Consider the following 17,807-nt stretch of genomic DNA (forward strand, 5'->3'; position numbering starts at 1 on the left):
GCAGGTTGGCTGAAGACGAGCATCAGTATCTGCCGCACATCGACTGAACGCGAGACTGTTCTCAGCTCAGTGCTGCTCTGCAGCATCCACACAGTCTATCAGCAATAAATACTGTTTCACTATGTCAGGCTGTTTAGATGTTTTCAGCCATCTGGATTGGTGATGAGATGTTCCACCAACTCATCATACGTTTTGTTTTTTGTTTTTACATCATTACCAGCCAGTGTGATTAGACTGTTTCATGTACGAGAGCTTGTTTAAAGAACTTTCTCAATCTGCATCTTACTCTGAGTGATGGTCTCCAACAGGAAGACAGTATTTTCTGACAAAGTGAGAACAAGTCTTGTTATTTCACAAGTGCTTACTATATCTGTGTTTTTATTTATAACAAATACAATACGATACAGGAGTTCTGATAATAGTCAGTGTATTCATATAAAGGAATATCATTTTAGGTTAAATACATTAAAAGTTCAAAAGTGTATAAGTAAGTTAAGGAAAACATGAGGAAACATAATATATTAAACTGAGTGAGATAATTAAAATGTGAGATCATCTCAATTAGGAGAAGAGGGAAAGAAGGATAGAAAACAAAAATAATTTGCCAAATAACATGTTGTCGTAGTAACAAATGATGTCTTTGAAGCTAAAGTGGTGAGTAACATTAGTGGTATTGAGAATAAGAGAATTCAAATATGGACAAAATGTCATTATTTCGTTCATCTTCAACCGCTTGTCCCTGTCGGGGTCGCTAGGGAGTGGAGCCGATCCCAGCTGACATCGGGCGTAAGGCGGGGTACACCCTGGACAGGACGCCAGTCTATTTCACAAAATGAAACTGCAAAGGAGTCACACTGACATTTATTTGTGTAGTATTATCGGTTACACTTTATAATAAGGCGCCCACTCAATTGAGGGTTTTAGTTTTTTTTAATTAGTAGGCTTTAAGCAGTTATGTTAAGCATTAATAAGAATAACTTTTAAGCTGCAAGGTTGTGCAGAAAAAACACCTCTCAACCCTGCCCAGGTCTTTCCCAAGGTGCTGGAAATATAGATTCATTGCAAAATCTATCATTAGCTGGTCCCCAAAGCAATTTCAGTCAAAAGCAACTGGACTTGGTTATTTGTGTAGGAAGACATTTCACCTCTCATCCAAGAGGCTTCATCAGTTCATGTACGCATCTGACCAGGCTGGGACTGGACCAGGACCAAGACCAGGTAGGGACTGGTCCAACTAACTGGTGTGGAGATCCTGGTATTGAAACTTACACAAGGCCGATGATGTCCCTGGAACCCTTTGTGCTTGATTGTTGAATCTCCTGGGAAGGGATGAAAGGGCAGCATTGTAAAGTGGAGAAAAGTGGTGTCTCAGACCTCCTCCTCTGTTTAGCGATGGTTTCTCTACTTTTGCATAGATGGTTTATTTTACTCCTCTTTCAAACCATCTGTCCTCTCTGTCCAGGATGTGGACATTGTTATCATCAAAGGAGTGAGCGTTCTCCTTGAGATGTAAGTGGACAGCAGAGTCCAGGCCTGAGGAGTAAGCTCAGTGTTGGGCCATGCGTTTATGCAGTGGTTGTTTAGTTTCTCCAATGTAGAGATCTTTGCATTCCTCATTGCATTGAACAGCATAAATCAGATTGCTTTTGGGGGTGTGAGGTGTTCTGTCCATGGGATGTACTAGTCTCTGTCTGAGTGTGTTACCACATACGGGATGACTATGTTGTTTCTCTTGTTTCCTTTTTCTTTCTCAACCACTTTGGTTTTCTTTCTGAAAGCAGCTGCCGTTTTCCCAAAAGGCGAGCTGGGGTAACCACAAGTTGTGAGGGCGCCTCTCAGGTGCTTGCGTTCTTCCCCTTGGGCCTGTGAGCTGGTGGGTACGTTAACAGCTCTATGTTGCAGTGTTCTGATAACTCCAAGCTTTTGTTCGACTTCCTAGACAAATAACCAAGTCCAGTGGTTTTTGACTGAAAATGCTTTGGGGATAACAATGACCTGGACAAATGAGAACATTCAAAGGATAATTAGCTGGTGTTTATCATCCTCCAGCAGGTCACTTGCTTCGTCTTTTAAGTTTTCTTTTAATCAGCAAGACCCCTTCAATGGACTGTTAGAGCCCTCATCTTCAGGGAAACCCTTTTCAGAGCATCTAGACCAAAATCCATCTACTCACAATTTATGAACATTTACAACAGCAGACTGCATGTCATATGAGAAACCCATGAGGATTTATTTATGGATCGCCAACAATTGTAACTGCTTCAGTACCAAATAGAAACAATCAATACCAGACAAATGTATTTCTCACAACCTGGCAACTCAAGACTCGCTCGTATTAATGGCGTGAAACTCCCATCAGAGCGTAATGTAACAAATACTTCAATAATAAATCAAAACATCTCAAACACAGCAGGGTGCTTTACATGTGATGTGAAGTGTGAGTGATTCTTATTATTTATGACAAATAAAACCAAATGCAGATCCAATGCTTAGGTAAAAACCAGATACTTAATAAGATACATTTTAGTATTATTAGGGGGGTATTTTCATTATTTATTAAAATTATGAAGTGATCAGTTTGAGAGAAAATTATGTTTAATGTGTGAATATTTGTAAATGTGGTCAAATATTTGCAGAAACTGGGCGGTGATGGCGTCACAGAGGGAGCAAACGTCTTCAGATTAAGTGTTATTCTGCCACCTGGTGGAAGAAAGATGCTGTTTTCCTTTAATGCAGCAGCTGCTTCCTGAAGTTTCCAGATACAAAAAAGCACAACAAATTCTGACAAAGGACTTTTTTTATTTGACATGAAACACATCCAATGACAGTGTGACAGTGTTTTTTGTCAAGTAAGACATGTTGTTAGAAGTTATCGCACCATTTACTAGTTCAGAATGTCTTTGCTGCAGCTCGACGATGCATAGTGAACAGACAGTCGTTGAGGTATACATTGTGGGCCCTTGAGTTGTTGGGGTTTTTTGTGTGAAAGATCCTAATTTCATTACCTCACATGTACATTTACATTTTGTGCTTAGAATAACTTTGGAGGTTTGAAATGTGCACCATTCCTCGCAACACAACAAAATAAATATTCAAATGGTAATTGTGGAGTGGAGTTTCAATTGTCCATGTTGAGTTGCCTGTTGAGAAGGTTTTCATCAGTTCTCACAGCTGATGAAAACTGGTGATGAGGAACAATTTTATTAGGAACGAGAAGTGAGTGAAATGTTGGCATGGAAAAAGAACGACTTCTTTACACACAAAAAAGGGCATCCAGGAAGAATCCTTCTTTGTTACGACATTGGAGGACAAAAGTCAACTTTCCCATATTGAATAGCACCAATGTCTATTGAAAAGGCTTGAAGGCCAACATCACATTATAAAACTTTATTAAAACTTGTTGGAGTGAAACAGTAGCAACAAATCAATTATCACACAGCAGCTCCGAAGCGTCACTTTGTTATTTATGAGTAACTCTTGACATGCCCCAGATAAAGACTCGCATAGATGTCATCAGTGTCGGTCACTGAACGAAAAGTGGTTTATTGACGTGTTGTGCTGTTAAGTCAAGCTGCTTCAAAATCAAATCAGCTATTTGTAGATGTTGTGCAGTTTTAAAGAAAGATTATATCAGGAAAATATTGATGAAACCTCTATAAAAACATACCTGATTCCAATCTTGGATCGAAACAAAATACAGTGGCGGCGACATTTAAAAGAAAGAAAGAAAGAAAGAAAGAAAACAATGGTTCAATGTTCTGGGATCATTTTCTTACAAAAGACAAACCTTGTTGCACCAGAAAAGCCAAATATCACTGGACGCACACACACACACACACTCACACTCCCTCATGCATGCGCGCACACACACACACACATAAAATGATATTGGGAAAGTGCACATTGTTCCTGCCTAAATAATCTGAAACCTATTATTCTCTTTTGCAATGTGTTACCATTAAATTAACAATGCAGAAAAATGCTGTCAAGTATGAAAGATCAGTCAAGTTTTTTTTTTATCGACAAAGTTACACATGAACACCAGTAATATCTGACCTCTAAAATACAGTATACAGACAACATCCTTACCCTCATTTATCACCTCCATTTTTCTAAATAAAGGAGGATTTTGCCATTTTTAAATCACGGGCTGCTTACTGATTGTTGTTCATTCCTAATTAAATTTTTTTCAGTGTTACAGACATTCAGAAAGAATTATTTTAAATGGTAATGATGAAATGAGAAAGGCATGACCGCAAATGTCTTCGCAAAAAAACACAAGACACCCCCCTTCCTCTTAAAATTGTGATACGAGTTTCTCAAACATAAAAAGTACTGAAGTTCCACAGGTTTAGTAAGGCAAAGTTCTGTCCTCATTCTTGATATCTTAGTTTTTTTTTTAGAAATTCAACAGTCCATAATCATAAATGTCACCATGGTGCAATAAAAAAAGGCACTGACTTGCCTTCTGATGATCTACGTTTATCTAATCGACCGTAACACTAACATTAGGTGGAAGTTGCTCTTTGCTTTAACGTGGGGAAACTACGCAAGGACTGAAAGCTAGCCGGTCACTTTCGTTCAATTATCCTGTCCAGCACTTGACAATAGCAATCTCAACTCAAGGTCCACTTTGTTCTGTAGCTTTCATCTGTATTACACAGTTCACAGTAGATTTTTCTTTTGGGCTGCATGTGGACACTGATTTGCATTCCAAATTAGCATACATGCTTGAACACCGGGTATTTCTTCCGACTCACACCAAAGATGAATCTGTGTTTCCGCCTATCAAAGATCCCTTTTAATAGCCAGGGTTGTATATTTATGAAGCGAGTCTTTCTTTTCCCACACCAACAAATAATCCAAGTGTATATTTTTTTATATTTTGTGAATGCCGACAGCATGTCTGCGGGCAAATCCAGTAAGTGATGGGTTGTGTAAGTCATGGTGCACCTGGTAGAGGAAGGTATTCTGTCAGCCCTCGCTGGTGGCACTTTTTTATAATACTGACGTGGATTTGCTCTTGTGAAAGCAGCAAACATTAGGGTTGTCCCCATGAGGCAGGTGAGACAGGAAGCGGACTAAGAGGTGCAAGGACTTAAAGTGCAAGAGGGGAAAGTTCCAGATCCTCTCAGCGGTTCCAGTGCACCATCCTGCCTTCAAGAATCGAGGGGGTGAAATAAAAAGAAGCACACAAGGATGAATGGTTCAGGATAAAAAATAAAAAAAAAACAAGGAATGGAAGGAGGGGGGGTTTCTCTCTTTGATGTTAAAGCATGTTAAAAATGTCTTTTAAAAAAAACGTAAATTTGAGCTTTGAGGGAGAAGCAGGATGCACGGAGAGGATGAAGATCATATTTCCTCCTTATGACATGTGGATCTACTATCAAGAGGAGAGAAAATATCCGTCCCCCTCAGTAGATCTCAGTGAACCTGGACTGCAGCGATTGAGCAGGTGGAAGCAAAAAAGGAAAGGTTTCTGAGAGGGAAGCACGTTCTGGTTACAGTACTCAAACTGTACTTGCATTCCCACATTGTTTGGTGTTTTGAATGTGTGTCTGAGCTTTAACATCGGGGGTTGCTACTGAACGCAGCCCAAAGTCCTTCTCCCTCACCTATGTTCTCAGAGCCTGGCTCAGTTTTCTGCATTTTCATCAGTTGGTGAATCACATGTTGTAGGCCACGTAGATGGGGTCCAGTTGGTCTGCCAGGAAGGAGTCTCGCAGGTGCATCCTCTGCTTCTCTCCTCTGGAGTTGATGGGGATCACCCCAGGGTCCACGATGACCACCACGCCGACGATGAGGTGGTGCTCCTCCAGGACCACGTTGGTGACGAGGGGCACCAGGTCCAAGGCCTCCTGCTCCGAGCCGCTCAGCTCCGCCACCACCACCAGCAGGTTGGTCCATGTAAACACAGCACTGAGGAGCGAGAGGCGTTCAGTCACATCTGTTCTGTGTTACTGTGAAACTGACCCTGAGCTATGGCCTTTCTCAGTGAGTGTAAAGAAATATATATATCTATATAGATATATAGATATCTATATATTTATCATCAAAATAACAAGTTGAAGAATCTCACCTTTCTGCAATGCAGCGGTGGGCCCGTGACACAGACGTCTCGATGTCGATGGGGTGATAGCGTAGCCCCCTCAACTCCAACGTTTCATCAAGAGAGCCCACCACAAACAAGGCATCATGGCGATCTGTAGCACAGAGGAACAAGAGTATTTGTTTATTACAGACTCAACTTGGATTGGACGATATTTGCTGTAAGACGCTAAGTTAGTCTACCTTTAGACATTTAGCCTTTTTCACTGTTTTTGCTGTGGTATCTGCAGTATTTATCTCAGGTTGTATTTACCAGCCGCAACAGTGATGCTGGTGCTGTTTTCAGCTTGTGTGTGTGTATTGTGTGCGTGCGTGTGCGTTTTCACGTTAAAATGTGATCCTGGAGACTCCTCCTGTAGTGGGAACTTACAGTTTTAAATTATTTTGCAAGGTGTTTATGCAGTATGTCTGTCTGTCTGCAGACAGATTTTTCTCACAGCAAAAGCATCGCAACTATATTTTATGCCCATGACCCAATTTTGTGTTGCGCCTGATGTGATCCCATCGCTTGATGGTCTCTCTCCCTCTGCTTTATTACTAAAACAAATGAATACTTATTTCACATTTCTGCATCAATTTGATAATGTACATTTACTTTTTAGATATTTAATTTGTTTTTCCAATTTCTCAATAGATTTTTTAAAGAAACTTTACATCATGATAATGTCACAATAAAAACTTGTATATATCATTGCGTATATGATTGCGTATGTTAAAGGGCTGCGAACAATTCTTTTCATTATCAATTAGTCTGCAGATAATTATTTTTTTTTTTTATTGTTTGGTCTATAAAATGTCAGAAAATCGTGAAATTTTAATTTGAATCCCAGTTTATCAAAGAATTTAGTATTTAAATTTCTTATTATGTCAAAAATCAAAAGATTAATATTAATATATCTGTAATATCATACACTACGAAAAACAGGGAATCTCCAAATTTAGAGGCTGAAAATTTTCTGCCAATGTGGGAAGAAAAATTACTTTAATGATCATTGTGAAATGGCCTCTTACCTCCGCTCGCATCCAGTAGCTCGGTCCTCTTGATGAAGCCCAGGTAGCCCGTCCTGGCCCACAGAGTGTGGGGCTCCCCAAAGCTGAGTCTGGTGTTAAAATGATCCGCCTGCAGACTCTCCTCCCCATAGATGGTGTAGTAGCCACTGGCACTGTGAGGGCTGTTCACCCAGATCTGAACAAAAACAAAACAAAAAGGTGAATCAGGGCCTGAAGTATTTTTTACATTTGTGTGATCTCTCAGTTTTTGTGTAGAAAAGCTGCGATCACTTCGCTCTGTGCGGGTGAAACCGCTCAATATATTGCAGGATCATAAGAGGAAAATGAAAAGGTGAAATGTTTAAATATCAGCATCCCATGATCCTCTCTGCCCACTCACTTCCCCAAGATGTGAATCTCCCAGCGGGCCTCTGGTCTCCGGGTTGACTATGATGACCCTCACTCCTGGCAGGATCTTAGAGACAACATAAAGTGAGAGTTTAGCTTTAGATGGATGATACCACCACTCTGTGGGTCTGTGGCCAGTGACAGCATCACACACACAAGTATTTTTACTCAGTAATCAATACTCACAGTGCCTGACTCCATGAGTGGAAGACTCTGTGGCGCTCCTCGTTCCACTAGCCTCACCCTGAGGGACACAGACAAAAGATGGCCTGTCATAATTCTGTTCAATATGACGGACATGCCATGTTTGTTTTCACCAGATGGATCACATGACAGCTGCCGTTGTTTACAGTTTTACCTGTCATGGCGCAGAGACTTCATGTCAACATAGACGGTGGAGGGGTCTGGTCCAGCAGTGCCCTGAGGATGCAAAGAAGAAATCAGACACTGTGAAATGTAGAAAATCTGACTGAACCTGAAGCTTTTTCACCCATTTATCATTCAGTAACATATAAGGTTGGTATATGGAAAAAAAAACCTGAAGAGTATAGAATAAGAAACACGCACATCATAAGTAAAATATAATAAAAATAACTGTAAGGAAACAGTAAATGACTAAAATGGTTCAAGATTAACAACTGAATTATGGAATTCGGTGTGTGTCCACATAAAACCCACCTGCAGGCAGATGGCCAGGTTCACTCTGGAGCCGAAGGCGGTGCTGACTGCGCGCGTTGACAGTCCAAGATCTTTGAAGAGCTTGGAGAAGGACTGCGTGAGAGCGAGGCGAGGACGCTCCTCTGCTATCACCACACAGCTCCGCACGCAAGACAGATTCAGACCACGCGCCTGGAAACGCGTATAAAGGTTATTCACACTTTTAACAGTTAAGTATAGCCTCAGCCTGAACATCAACTCAACATTAGTGGACATTTTTATCCTTAGTGCTTTGATATATTGAGCTACATTGAACCACCAGAAGCAGATTTATGACTTTAGACAGACATAAACTTCTACATGCTGTTAACACTTAATATCATTATTGCATACTTATTAACCATTTAATATGTAAGTATGCAATTTATCTGTCAGAAGACCTGCAGCTTGGTCTGAAAGTGTAACAGGATGTACGGTTTACTTCTCCCATTTATGTTCTTTCTTTCCCTCTAATTTCCTGTCTTCTCCCTGACGCATAAAGTGCCCAATAAATAAATAAAAACTATAATTTTTAAATGACTAAATCAGACAGGTGTTTATTAGTTGGCTACACAACAGATAAGATTCCTGTGCAACCAATGTATCACTGTGTTGTTATTACTAGAGCAATGAAAGAACATGAAAAAAATGACAGAGCAGTACTTTCAAACCACATGTTGCATAATTATTTATGCATAGGTGTGTACGAGTGTGATTCTGACCTTCAGCATCTCTGTCTGGGTGCCCAGACCTTTGGTGCAGAGCTCCATGACAGAGTAGGAGCAGAAGGTGTCTCTGATCTTGTACTGACTGAGCGTGCTCAGCCACAGAGGCAGCGAGCTCTCCAGCTCCAGGGGAGGGATAAGGATGGACTGGTGACCTGAGTAAACACTGGACCAAAACACACTCACTACAGCAACCACGCCACACTTACAATGAATGAATACCATATTTCACATAACATGCTGTTCGTGTGTGTGTGTGTGTGTGTGTGTGTGTGTGTGTGTGTGTGTGTGTGTGTGTGTGTGTGTGTGTGTGTGTGTGTGTGTGTGTGTGTGTGTGTGTGTGTGTGTGTGTGTGTTACCTGGAGAGGCACCACAGGACGAAGCCCAGGCCACAGTACGGGTCCAGGCAGATGGCTATTTGGCGTGATGAGTAGAGCTCGCACTGCAGCTTAATGGAGCGGCAAAGAGTGCTGACTGCAGCATGAGACATCTGACAAGAAGTAGACATAAACGCTTAAAAAATACTGTATGCTGTCATCAAACCTACCTTGGTTTGTGAACTACCAACCAACAAACTGTAAAAGATGTTAAAGATGACACTGAGAGCATCCAGGGGAAAGATCTGAGTATATGGGTACATTTTCTGTTTCACAACTGAGAACACTACACTAGTATAAACCTTTTTTGCGTATAAAAAGACGACAAGCAAAATCAGCCGGCCATTCATTGTCTATGGAGCAGCTCCAGACTTACTATACTTATTGACATCACAAGTTTAAGATTCACCTGGTGTCTAGATCACAGGCAACTCAGAAGCATTTTTTACTCCACTGTATCACGCTTCAGATTCTCTGACTCGTTTCTCTCATTTAATCAATTCTGCTGTCTCACAGCCGTAAACTCGTCTATATTTTGACAAATGCACATAAACTTGACGTTGATGCCCCATAAAAAGGCTGAAGAATTAGATTTATTTACATTTTGCAACATGGGTGGAGCAGGGCGGAGCAGAGTGTGTGGTCGCTGGAGCCAGGGTCAGAGACCAGCACATTCTGCTCCAGTTTAATCCCACAGACTCTCCCTTCACTTTCACACAGCTGCTGGGAAGCAAGACACAGGAACACTAAGGAGCTGCAGTGTTTATTCATGGGCGAACTGTAATCTACACTGTACATTTACTGACACTTTCGCTGTCGGCCATTGTCTGCCCTGGTGCTGGACGCTTTGAACGCAGACCAGTCGTAACAGCACTCGCTTCAGTGTCGAATAAACCCGACCAGTGAGTCTGGGACTGACATTGGGCATGAGAGAGAGCTCATTTTCTCAAATATTGATTGAATTTTTCCCAGGTCAAGCAAATAAAATAATGCAATTCAAATTTTGGTGTTGTGCCCCTTAAAGTCCCTCCGGCTAAAGTAATTGCTTAATGTTATATGTGATATACAAGATTTGTGAGAGTAAATCACCTTGACTCCAGTCAACATGCCTGTGGTGGACACACTGAAGTCCAGGTAGGCCAGCATCTCAGCTGTAGGGGGTTTATAAATGTGCGGAGGTCGCTTTCTGGGGAGATCATCTGGAAGAAGAGGGAAGTGGATTTTTGTTATTTAGATAATAGATTTTCATATCGGGCAAAATAAATCACACACTTGCACAGTCTTACTGTTAATGTTACTGTATGTTGCTGAACATATTTAGGACTACAAAGAGTAGCTTTTAGTTTGCATTAGGTTTCCCGAACACATTCAAAGTTAAAGAGAAAACCGGACTCTAGCTCAACTGGTAAAGTGTGTGCCCAATATAGGAGTCCTTATATAGTCCTTCGCAGCGGCCTGGATTCGAATCCAACCTATGGCCCTTTGCTGCGTGTCACCTCCCTTCTCCCCCTGCTTTCCTGAATGTTCATCACACTTTCATGAATGCATTAAAATGCCCAAAAAATCTTTAAAAAAGAAAAACAACAACAAAAAACAGGACACAGAAAGGGAACATGTTTCTTATTCTGAAGTTTTTGTGCTAAATCTGTGCGCCCGTAGATGTGTCCTAAAACCATTATTACTTATAACAACTGTGGTCAGCTGCTTCACGTCATGCCTAATGCCTCTAAGCTGTTCTAATTTGAACAGATGTCAACAGATCTCCAAGCACCTGTATCAATGATAGTGGGCCACGTCTTGATGTTGACGCTGGCAGCAGCCTCCCTGGACCTGAGGATCCTCATGAGAGGCTGAGTGGTGAGGATGCAGGCTGCTTTGCTCACCTGTAACACCAAACAAACATAAAAGAAGTTCATTAATTGTTTAACAGTGACCTCGGGTACAAATCCTCCATTCGAGGTGTCTCTTAAATAAAAGGCGTTTCATTATTGTTATATTTTATTGATCCCCGAGGTGAAATTCAATTTTATTCGCTTCACTCCAGGGAATCCACTGGATCAACAGAAGATCTACTTCGCTGTATCTGGTTGGGACTCAGTTACTTGCTTTTGGGCACTGTAAATGTGACAACATGTTTGCTTTGTGCTTTAGGTGCACTGACCCTTTAAAGAGCAGTCTAAGAGGGAATAAATGCAAAGATCGTCCTTGCACTAGTTGTTGTACTTCGATAATTGTACATTAACTACTCTGTTATGCATTGGTAATGCTTGATTGAAAAACACAATGTAACAGAAGCACCCTTAATGAGAAGATCAGTAATGTGCACTCACATCGATGATCATGCGGACAGTGGGGAGGGTAGCGGCCAGGTTTTGTGGGTGGGGCGGCCTCACCGTCACAGGGATGACCCCAGCATAGAGACAGCCATAAAAGGCAGCTATCAGGTCAATACCTGCAGAAAGAGGAGACAGACAGGAACCGTGTGAGCTAAAACAGCTTCTTACTGTATAGTAAATTAAAAAACAAGGAAAGATGGACATCTATAACGATGAGGTGTGTGTGTGTGTGTGTGTGTGTGTGTGTGTTTATTTACCTGGGGGATAAAGCAGCACCACATTGTCTCCTGTGTTGAGGCCTCCTCTCTCCATGAGGGTAGCTGTGATTTTCTCTGCTCTCTTGTGCAGCTGAGCACAAGTGGCTGTGCACACTGCCACCCCCTACAGCAGAAAGAGACGAAGTACAGCTGAACTCACACCCACCGAAATGGATCACCGTTTGTACCATTACTATGGCTAAATAAAGACAAGTATGCATTATTTGTGTGTTACTTTTACTAATTTTCAGATTTATTTGATGTGTGTGTGTACGTTTAATCTACCTTGGCATTGAGCAGCACATATAGGACATGGTCGGGGTCGGTTTGAGCTCTCCATTGCAGAGCTTCGGACAAAAACTGGTGCTGGTAAAGAGATTGTGTCAACACATAAACATTAATGGTGGACTGACTAAATACATGGATTCAAAGCTGCATCCTAGGCAAATAATAATCCGTTTAAAAATGATCCAACAGATAGAGACACAAATAAAAGGTAGTCAACAAGTGGCACTTCGTATATATCATCCAACCAAAAGCCAAAAATACACAGTTATCAGTGACAACAGAATTTGCTGATTTCAAACAGACACTTATTTTGTTACGCTTCTGACCTCTCACACAGAGACTCGCAAGCACACAACAGGAGGATCTCCAGAGAATATTTGTGCAGAGTCATGCTGAGACCATCTGCACCTGGAGCCTCTAACAAGCTATGGGCCTTTCAAACAAAGGGTCATGACAACTTTGAAAAGCTTTGAAATCAACATATTAGTGCCTCACTGTACTATTTCTTAAGCAAAACTGCTGCAAGGAAATAATCCAATGGTTATTTTTAGAATTAAACTTAGCCCCTATTAGTCTGTTAATCAGTCAATACGCTGAGGAACGGGTCAGTGCACAGGATCGAAAAAGACGAGACACAGAAGCAAATGAAGACCGTTAAAGGCAGGTGCCAAGTGAAGACTGGACAACACGTAAAGTAACAGAAAATAAAGGTCACACCATGACAGCAGTGTCAGATTAAAGTCACTGGCTGAAGTCATCAGTGCCAGTCCCTCTCGCTATCTCTCAGTCAGACAACAGGTCGTGCTCTGGTCAAAACATTAATCAGGAGTCACATCATGCAGACTGGCTGCCCTGACCACTCATTAAGCCATGCTACACATGGGAGCATCACAGTGAACACAGCGAGCAGAGGTACACACGGAAATTTGGGGTTTATTACAAGGCATTAGTATAATGCACCACAGTATGTGATTACATGGTCTTCAATGGTTGCATATGGGAGGAGACTGTTTGTAGTCACTCGCTCAAAGTCTCTATTAACTCCTTAATGCAAGAAATACAAGAAACTTTCATTCACTATGAGTCGATGAATGTCAGTTTATTTACTGCTGAGCTTTTGAGCAAACATCCTAAAAGATGGTGATGACAGAGTGTCTGTTATGGGACACTGATAAATACAGGGTGACATTTAACTTCATTTTTAATTTATTTCTGTATATTAGTTTAGTTGTGCAGACCCCTGCTGGCAAAGGAGTCAGCCTGGACAGTCATATCTGTGTGCCGGGTCAAAGCTGTTGCTGGTGGCCATCAGGCTGTCGCGGCTGCAAAGCACATCTGACTGACAGAAGCGGCAGAAGCAAAGACGGGCGGGGGGAGAGGAGGGCAGGCTATTTGCCTTACCATCATGGTGGGCCACATACAGAGCTAAAGCCCAACCCAAACAAAGTTAAAGGCAGAACAACAGAGATTTAGGATCAGACATCAGCATCCATTTTCCCTCTTACAGGGTCATCTCTAACTTAGGCATTTACCATTTATACATAAGTTCAATTTGAATAGATATACGTTTCATATAGTGTAGGGCTTAAATTTAAAATGATTTTCATTATCAGTTTACTTGCAGATTATTTTTGTGATTGAGTGATTCATTGTTTGGCCAATAAAACATCAGGAAATAATCACATATAACCGTCATAATTTTGTAGAATCTGAGGTTACATCATTTAATGTCTTGTTTTGTCCGACCGACAGTCCAAAACACGACAAAACAAGATATGCAGCTTACTGTAATTAAGACAACATCACATATTTGGCTCTTTTGCTTGATAAATCACTCACACAGATTATCATTGCAGCTCCAAAGTAGTGTGAAATATACAGTGACTAGAGTAAGAGTGTTGTCTAACTGTCCAGGTGATAATGTTAGAAAAAAATATATAGAATGCTTTAGTTATAAAAATTCACAGTTTATACAAGTTAAACTGTTGAAAAGAGTAGACCATTTTCCTGACAGCATGCTGAAAAAGGCCACATCCATAATTAGGCTTTCTATAATTATTGCAGAGTCAGTCAGTAGGGCCAACAGTACCTTTCGGATTAGATCCTGGTCCTCCACCACACCCAGCTCTCTGCCTGTAGCCTGGGCGATCCGCTTCCCTGCCACCAAGTTCCCGACCAGCATAGAAGCAGGGCCGACATCCACTGTACAGATCAAACACAATCAGAGTCTGTTCAGTGTCATACTTTCAAAACTGAATTAGTCTCAGTTATGTTAAATAGTAAGCTAATCAGTAGATGTGGTCTAAGGCGGCATACCTGGCTGTTTCTGGCGTGGCTTGGGCATGTTGGTAACACAGGTGTGCGGGCACAGGAGGATATTGCAGGGGTGCAGGTTTCCCTCCAGGAAGTTCTGCTTGGTTTCACAGATGTGAATACCTCCAAGGGGCGTCTTTGGGAGGGTGTTGGCCGGAACAAGGGCGAGGCAGTAAAGGCCGACCTGGTGGATGCTGTCAATGGCCTGCGAAGTAAATATGCATCATGTGATATTGTTTAATGAATGCACAATGAACACAGTATATCAGAACATTTTCTCAAGTGTTGATTCAGTGCAAACATCGTGACTTTGAAAGGTGCACAACTAAAAGCATAAAAGGGAGAATCTGTCACGTAACAAGGGTTAGTGGGCCTAAATACCATCATATAAAAAGAAAAATATTAATTGAAGATACATTCTAGGCGACATGATGTATATGATTTTACCTGCAGTACACGACTCATCCACTGGAAGCTGTCCTCCTCACTGGCATCAGGCCTCTGCTCTGCCACAATCACTATCCTCTCGTCATAAAACACCGTCACTGAGAAAACGGCGATCCTGCGTGCATGAAAACAGAGAAATGAGCACTCACACACGCCACACACCCGAACACCCAGGGAGAGGATGCAGGACGTTAAAGGGATTGTTTAGTTTGGGGGAATAAACAGGAGCTGTTTTTACTTATATACCAATAAAATATCACAAAATTAGTATTACTTATGCATCCATGCACCCTGTTATGGGGTGAAATTGTACAACACACAAAGTGCAGTGGCCTACAGGGATCAGTTACTGTCTCACCTCCCCCTGTAAACTGTTTTGACAGGCTCCACTGCCAGCGCGGTGGCCACCAGGTCATCAGCGTTGTGGCGTCGACCGCTCACCAACAGTAGCCCCTCGATCTTCCCCACAACAAACACCAGACTGCCCTGTGGAGCAGACAGTTTAACACTGCGAGGAAATACAAAGTCTCCCCTTATATCTTCAGTCAAATTACAGAAAGGGAACTCTTTATTTCTGCGTGTGTGTGCAACTTACCGGTCCTACAAAGCCAAGCAGACCAGTCCGCGAAAAGGGAATTTCTCCTATGGGTGCTCCGGCCTGGTTGACTGGGATCACCTAAAGATTTGCAGAGAAATCAAACATTGTGGACTCGAACGCATATAACAGAGTACATCTCGCTCTGACATTCTGTTTCAAAAGGTATACCAAAATAATTGTGATACTAATTAAAAGTTTAGTTTATATTGTAAGTGGTTTTTTATTCACTAAAATATTTTAATTTAAAAATGTACTGGACAAAAACACATTTAGGGGATTATGAGAATAATTTGAAGGAATCAAGGGATTATGGAAATAAATACAACACTTTCATGATGGTTGTGGCTCCATCTAGTGGATCATTTAAACAGTGCCTTTTTTCCCCCCATCCATCCATTTTCTAAACCAGCTTATCATGTGCAGGGTGGAGTGGGACTGGAGCTGATCCCAGCACACACTCGACAAGAGGCAGGGGACAACCTGGACGGGTCGCCAGGAAGTAGACATTTCTTGTCTCAAGCCAAATACTTATTCAACAGCATGTTACATGTTTTTATACTCTGCTCCACTCGTTTGGAAGAAAATCTACATAGAGATTAGTGTGTCAAGAATATATATGGAATGAGTAATTTCAGCAGCACTTAAAACATGTTTTAAACTTTGACAGACCTCGAATGTGTTCTTGGTGACGCCAGGCAGGCCGTAGTACATGGTGCCTCCGGCCCGAGAGTTGATCACAATCTCTCCTATTTCATCTGTCTTGCACAGCTGAGGAGGCCCGTCCGGTTTCACAATGCACATCAGAGCTAAGACACACAAACAGGTCACAACATTATGTTTGTTTCAAGTCCCACTCCAGTTTTCAAGTATGTAAAAAAAATGCTCTGCTATGATTAATATTTTGTTTAATAGGGCTTTCCCACATCTACTCTTTCTCCCTCATTGAGAAATTCCCTGGCCCCACGCCGCCCACCACCCCTGCTCGCGTTATGGTTGGGGCTCATTCAGTGACTACATTCTAGCCTCTCCCCAAGGTTGACAGGTGAAAGAGAAGCCCGCATAGAGATGGCTACACACATCAGAGAGATTCAGTCATAGGCCTACATGTTTTAGCCGGCTTCAGACAGGAGGCAGTGGGGCAGTCGTCTGGCGAAGCCCCCGTGGGCTGATTTCTCAACTTGTTAGTTTGTAAGTGGCCCTCATTTATCAATCTTGCGTGAAAACGGGCGCAGATCTGAGCGCAGAATTGGTCGTAGGACAGGACACACGTGTGATTTATGAAACATTCTTATCCGACCAATCTCAGCGTACGAATGAGCAGGCCTTGATAAATGCGGCGGCTGAATTCGATCGTCATTAACATGTTACGCCCTTAAATATTCCTGGTTCGGAGGCCTCACCCACTGAGGTCAAACATGAAGTGAAAGGAAGACTAGGAAGAAAAGAAACTTTTCCAATACAGAGATCGGCATCCTGACATCCGAGATGGAGCAAAATAAAGATGTGCTTTTTGGCAGTCTTAAGAGTGGAATAAAAGGGGCCCATAAAAACGCTGAATGGAAAAGAATAACGGAGGCAGTCAACCCGAAGCGTGTGCGTGTGTGCGCACTGCTGAACCTGCGCTTCTGCTCTGCAGCGGGGTTTGCAAGCGGGGTTATTAGGTATACCGTTAGAGGATAACCTTTGTCAACTAGAAGAACCATACCAACATGTTAATCATCTGATACCTTGTTTGATTTAATGCATTTATCGAGGGTAGCCACTAACCAAGGAGATGCCTTTGGCTCTGCAGTGCGCCTTCCTGCAGCCGCGCGCAAACACATTCATTCACTCATTCATCTTCAACTGCTTGTCCCTGTCGGGTCGCGGGGGGCTGGAGCCGAGCTGTTTTGAAATATAAAATAATCGCATGTTCCCCCGGCCACCTGGCCACCACGTTTAAAAGCGATAGCTTGGCATCACAAATCACCTGTACATTTATCGAGTGGTAGTTTTTGCGATTGATGAATGCGTAATCATTCATGGATGGTGCCTTCAGACGCACATGAGTACAATCAATTGCTCCAACCATAATTTTTATTTTTTTTATTCGTTTTAAGAATCCGTTTGGATCTGTTCTTAATATGATGCTGCTTATGCTTAATGACAGCTGAGGTTTGTTCATTATTTTCAGCCAGATTTTGCTGTGCTGCACCGCAAATACACAGGCTGAAATTTGCGTACACAACCTCAGACCAGACGTGAGATTTGATCGTAGCTCCCGC

At 42.0% G+C, this 17,807-nt stretch overlaps 1 protein-coding gene across 1 annotated transcript in view; it reads right to left on the reverse strand.

Moving 5' to 3' along the window:
- Window positions 1–2,812: 2,812 nt before the first annotated feature.
- Window positions 2,813–17,807, reverse strand: part of dip2ba (disco-interacting protein 2 homolog Ba) — a 45,379-nt gene continuing 30,384 nt past the window's right edge. Inside the window, exons 19-38 of the mRNA XM_083920360.1 lie at window positions 16,213–16,349; window positions 15,541–15,621; window positions 15,304–15,431; window positions 14,946–15,060; window positions 14,502–14,703; window positions 14,275–14,387; window positions 12,183–12,263; window positions 11,898–12,021; window positions 11,635–11,756; window positions 11,076–11,187; window positions 10,394–10,503; window positions 9,287–9,417; window positions 8,925–9,093; window positions 8,185–8,355; window positions 7,865–7,926; window positions 7,693–7,750; window positions 7,499–7,573; window positions 7,120–7,294; window positions 6,080–6,203; window positions 2,813–5,919 (exon numbers count right to left, since the gene is read on the reverse strand). Of these exons, the coding sequence (XP_083776486.1) occupies window positions 5,667–5,919; window positions 6,080–6,203; window positions 7,120–7,294; window positions 7,499–7,573; window positions 7,693–7,750; window positions 7,865–7,926; window positions 8,185–8,355; window positions 8,925–9,093; window positions 9,287–9,417; window positions 10,394–10,503; window positions 11,076–11,187; window positions 11,635–11,756; window positions 11,898–12,021; window positions 12,183–12,263; window positions 14,275–14,387; window positions 14,502–14,703; window positions 14,946–15,060; window positions 15,304–15,431; window positions 15,541–15,621; window positions 16,213–16,349 (2,543 nt within the window). The 3' untranslated portion in view covers window positions 2,813–5,666. The remainder of the gene's footprint in view (window positions 5,920–6,079; window positions 6,204–7,119; window positions 7,295–7,498; window positions 7,574–7,692; window positions 7,751–7,864; window positions 7,927–8,184; window positions 8,356–8,924; window positions 9,094–9,286; window positions 9,418–10,393; window positions 10,504–11,075; window positions 11,188–11,634; window positions 11,757–11,897; window positions 12,022–12,182; window positions 12,264–14,274; window positions 14,388–14,501; window positions 14,704–14,945; window positions 15,061–15,303; window positions 15,432–15,540; window positions 15,622–16,212; window positions 16,350–17,807) is intronic.

Source organism: Echiichthys vipera, assembly GCF_963691815.1.
Source record: "Echiichthys vipera genome assembly, chromosome: 9".
Classification (NCBI taxonomy): Eukaryota; Metazoa; Chordata; class Actinopteri; order Perciformes; family Trachinidae; genus Echiichthys; species Echiichthys vipera.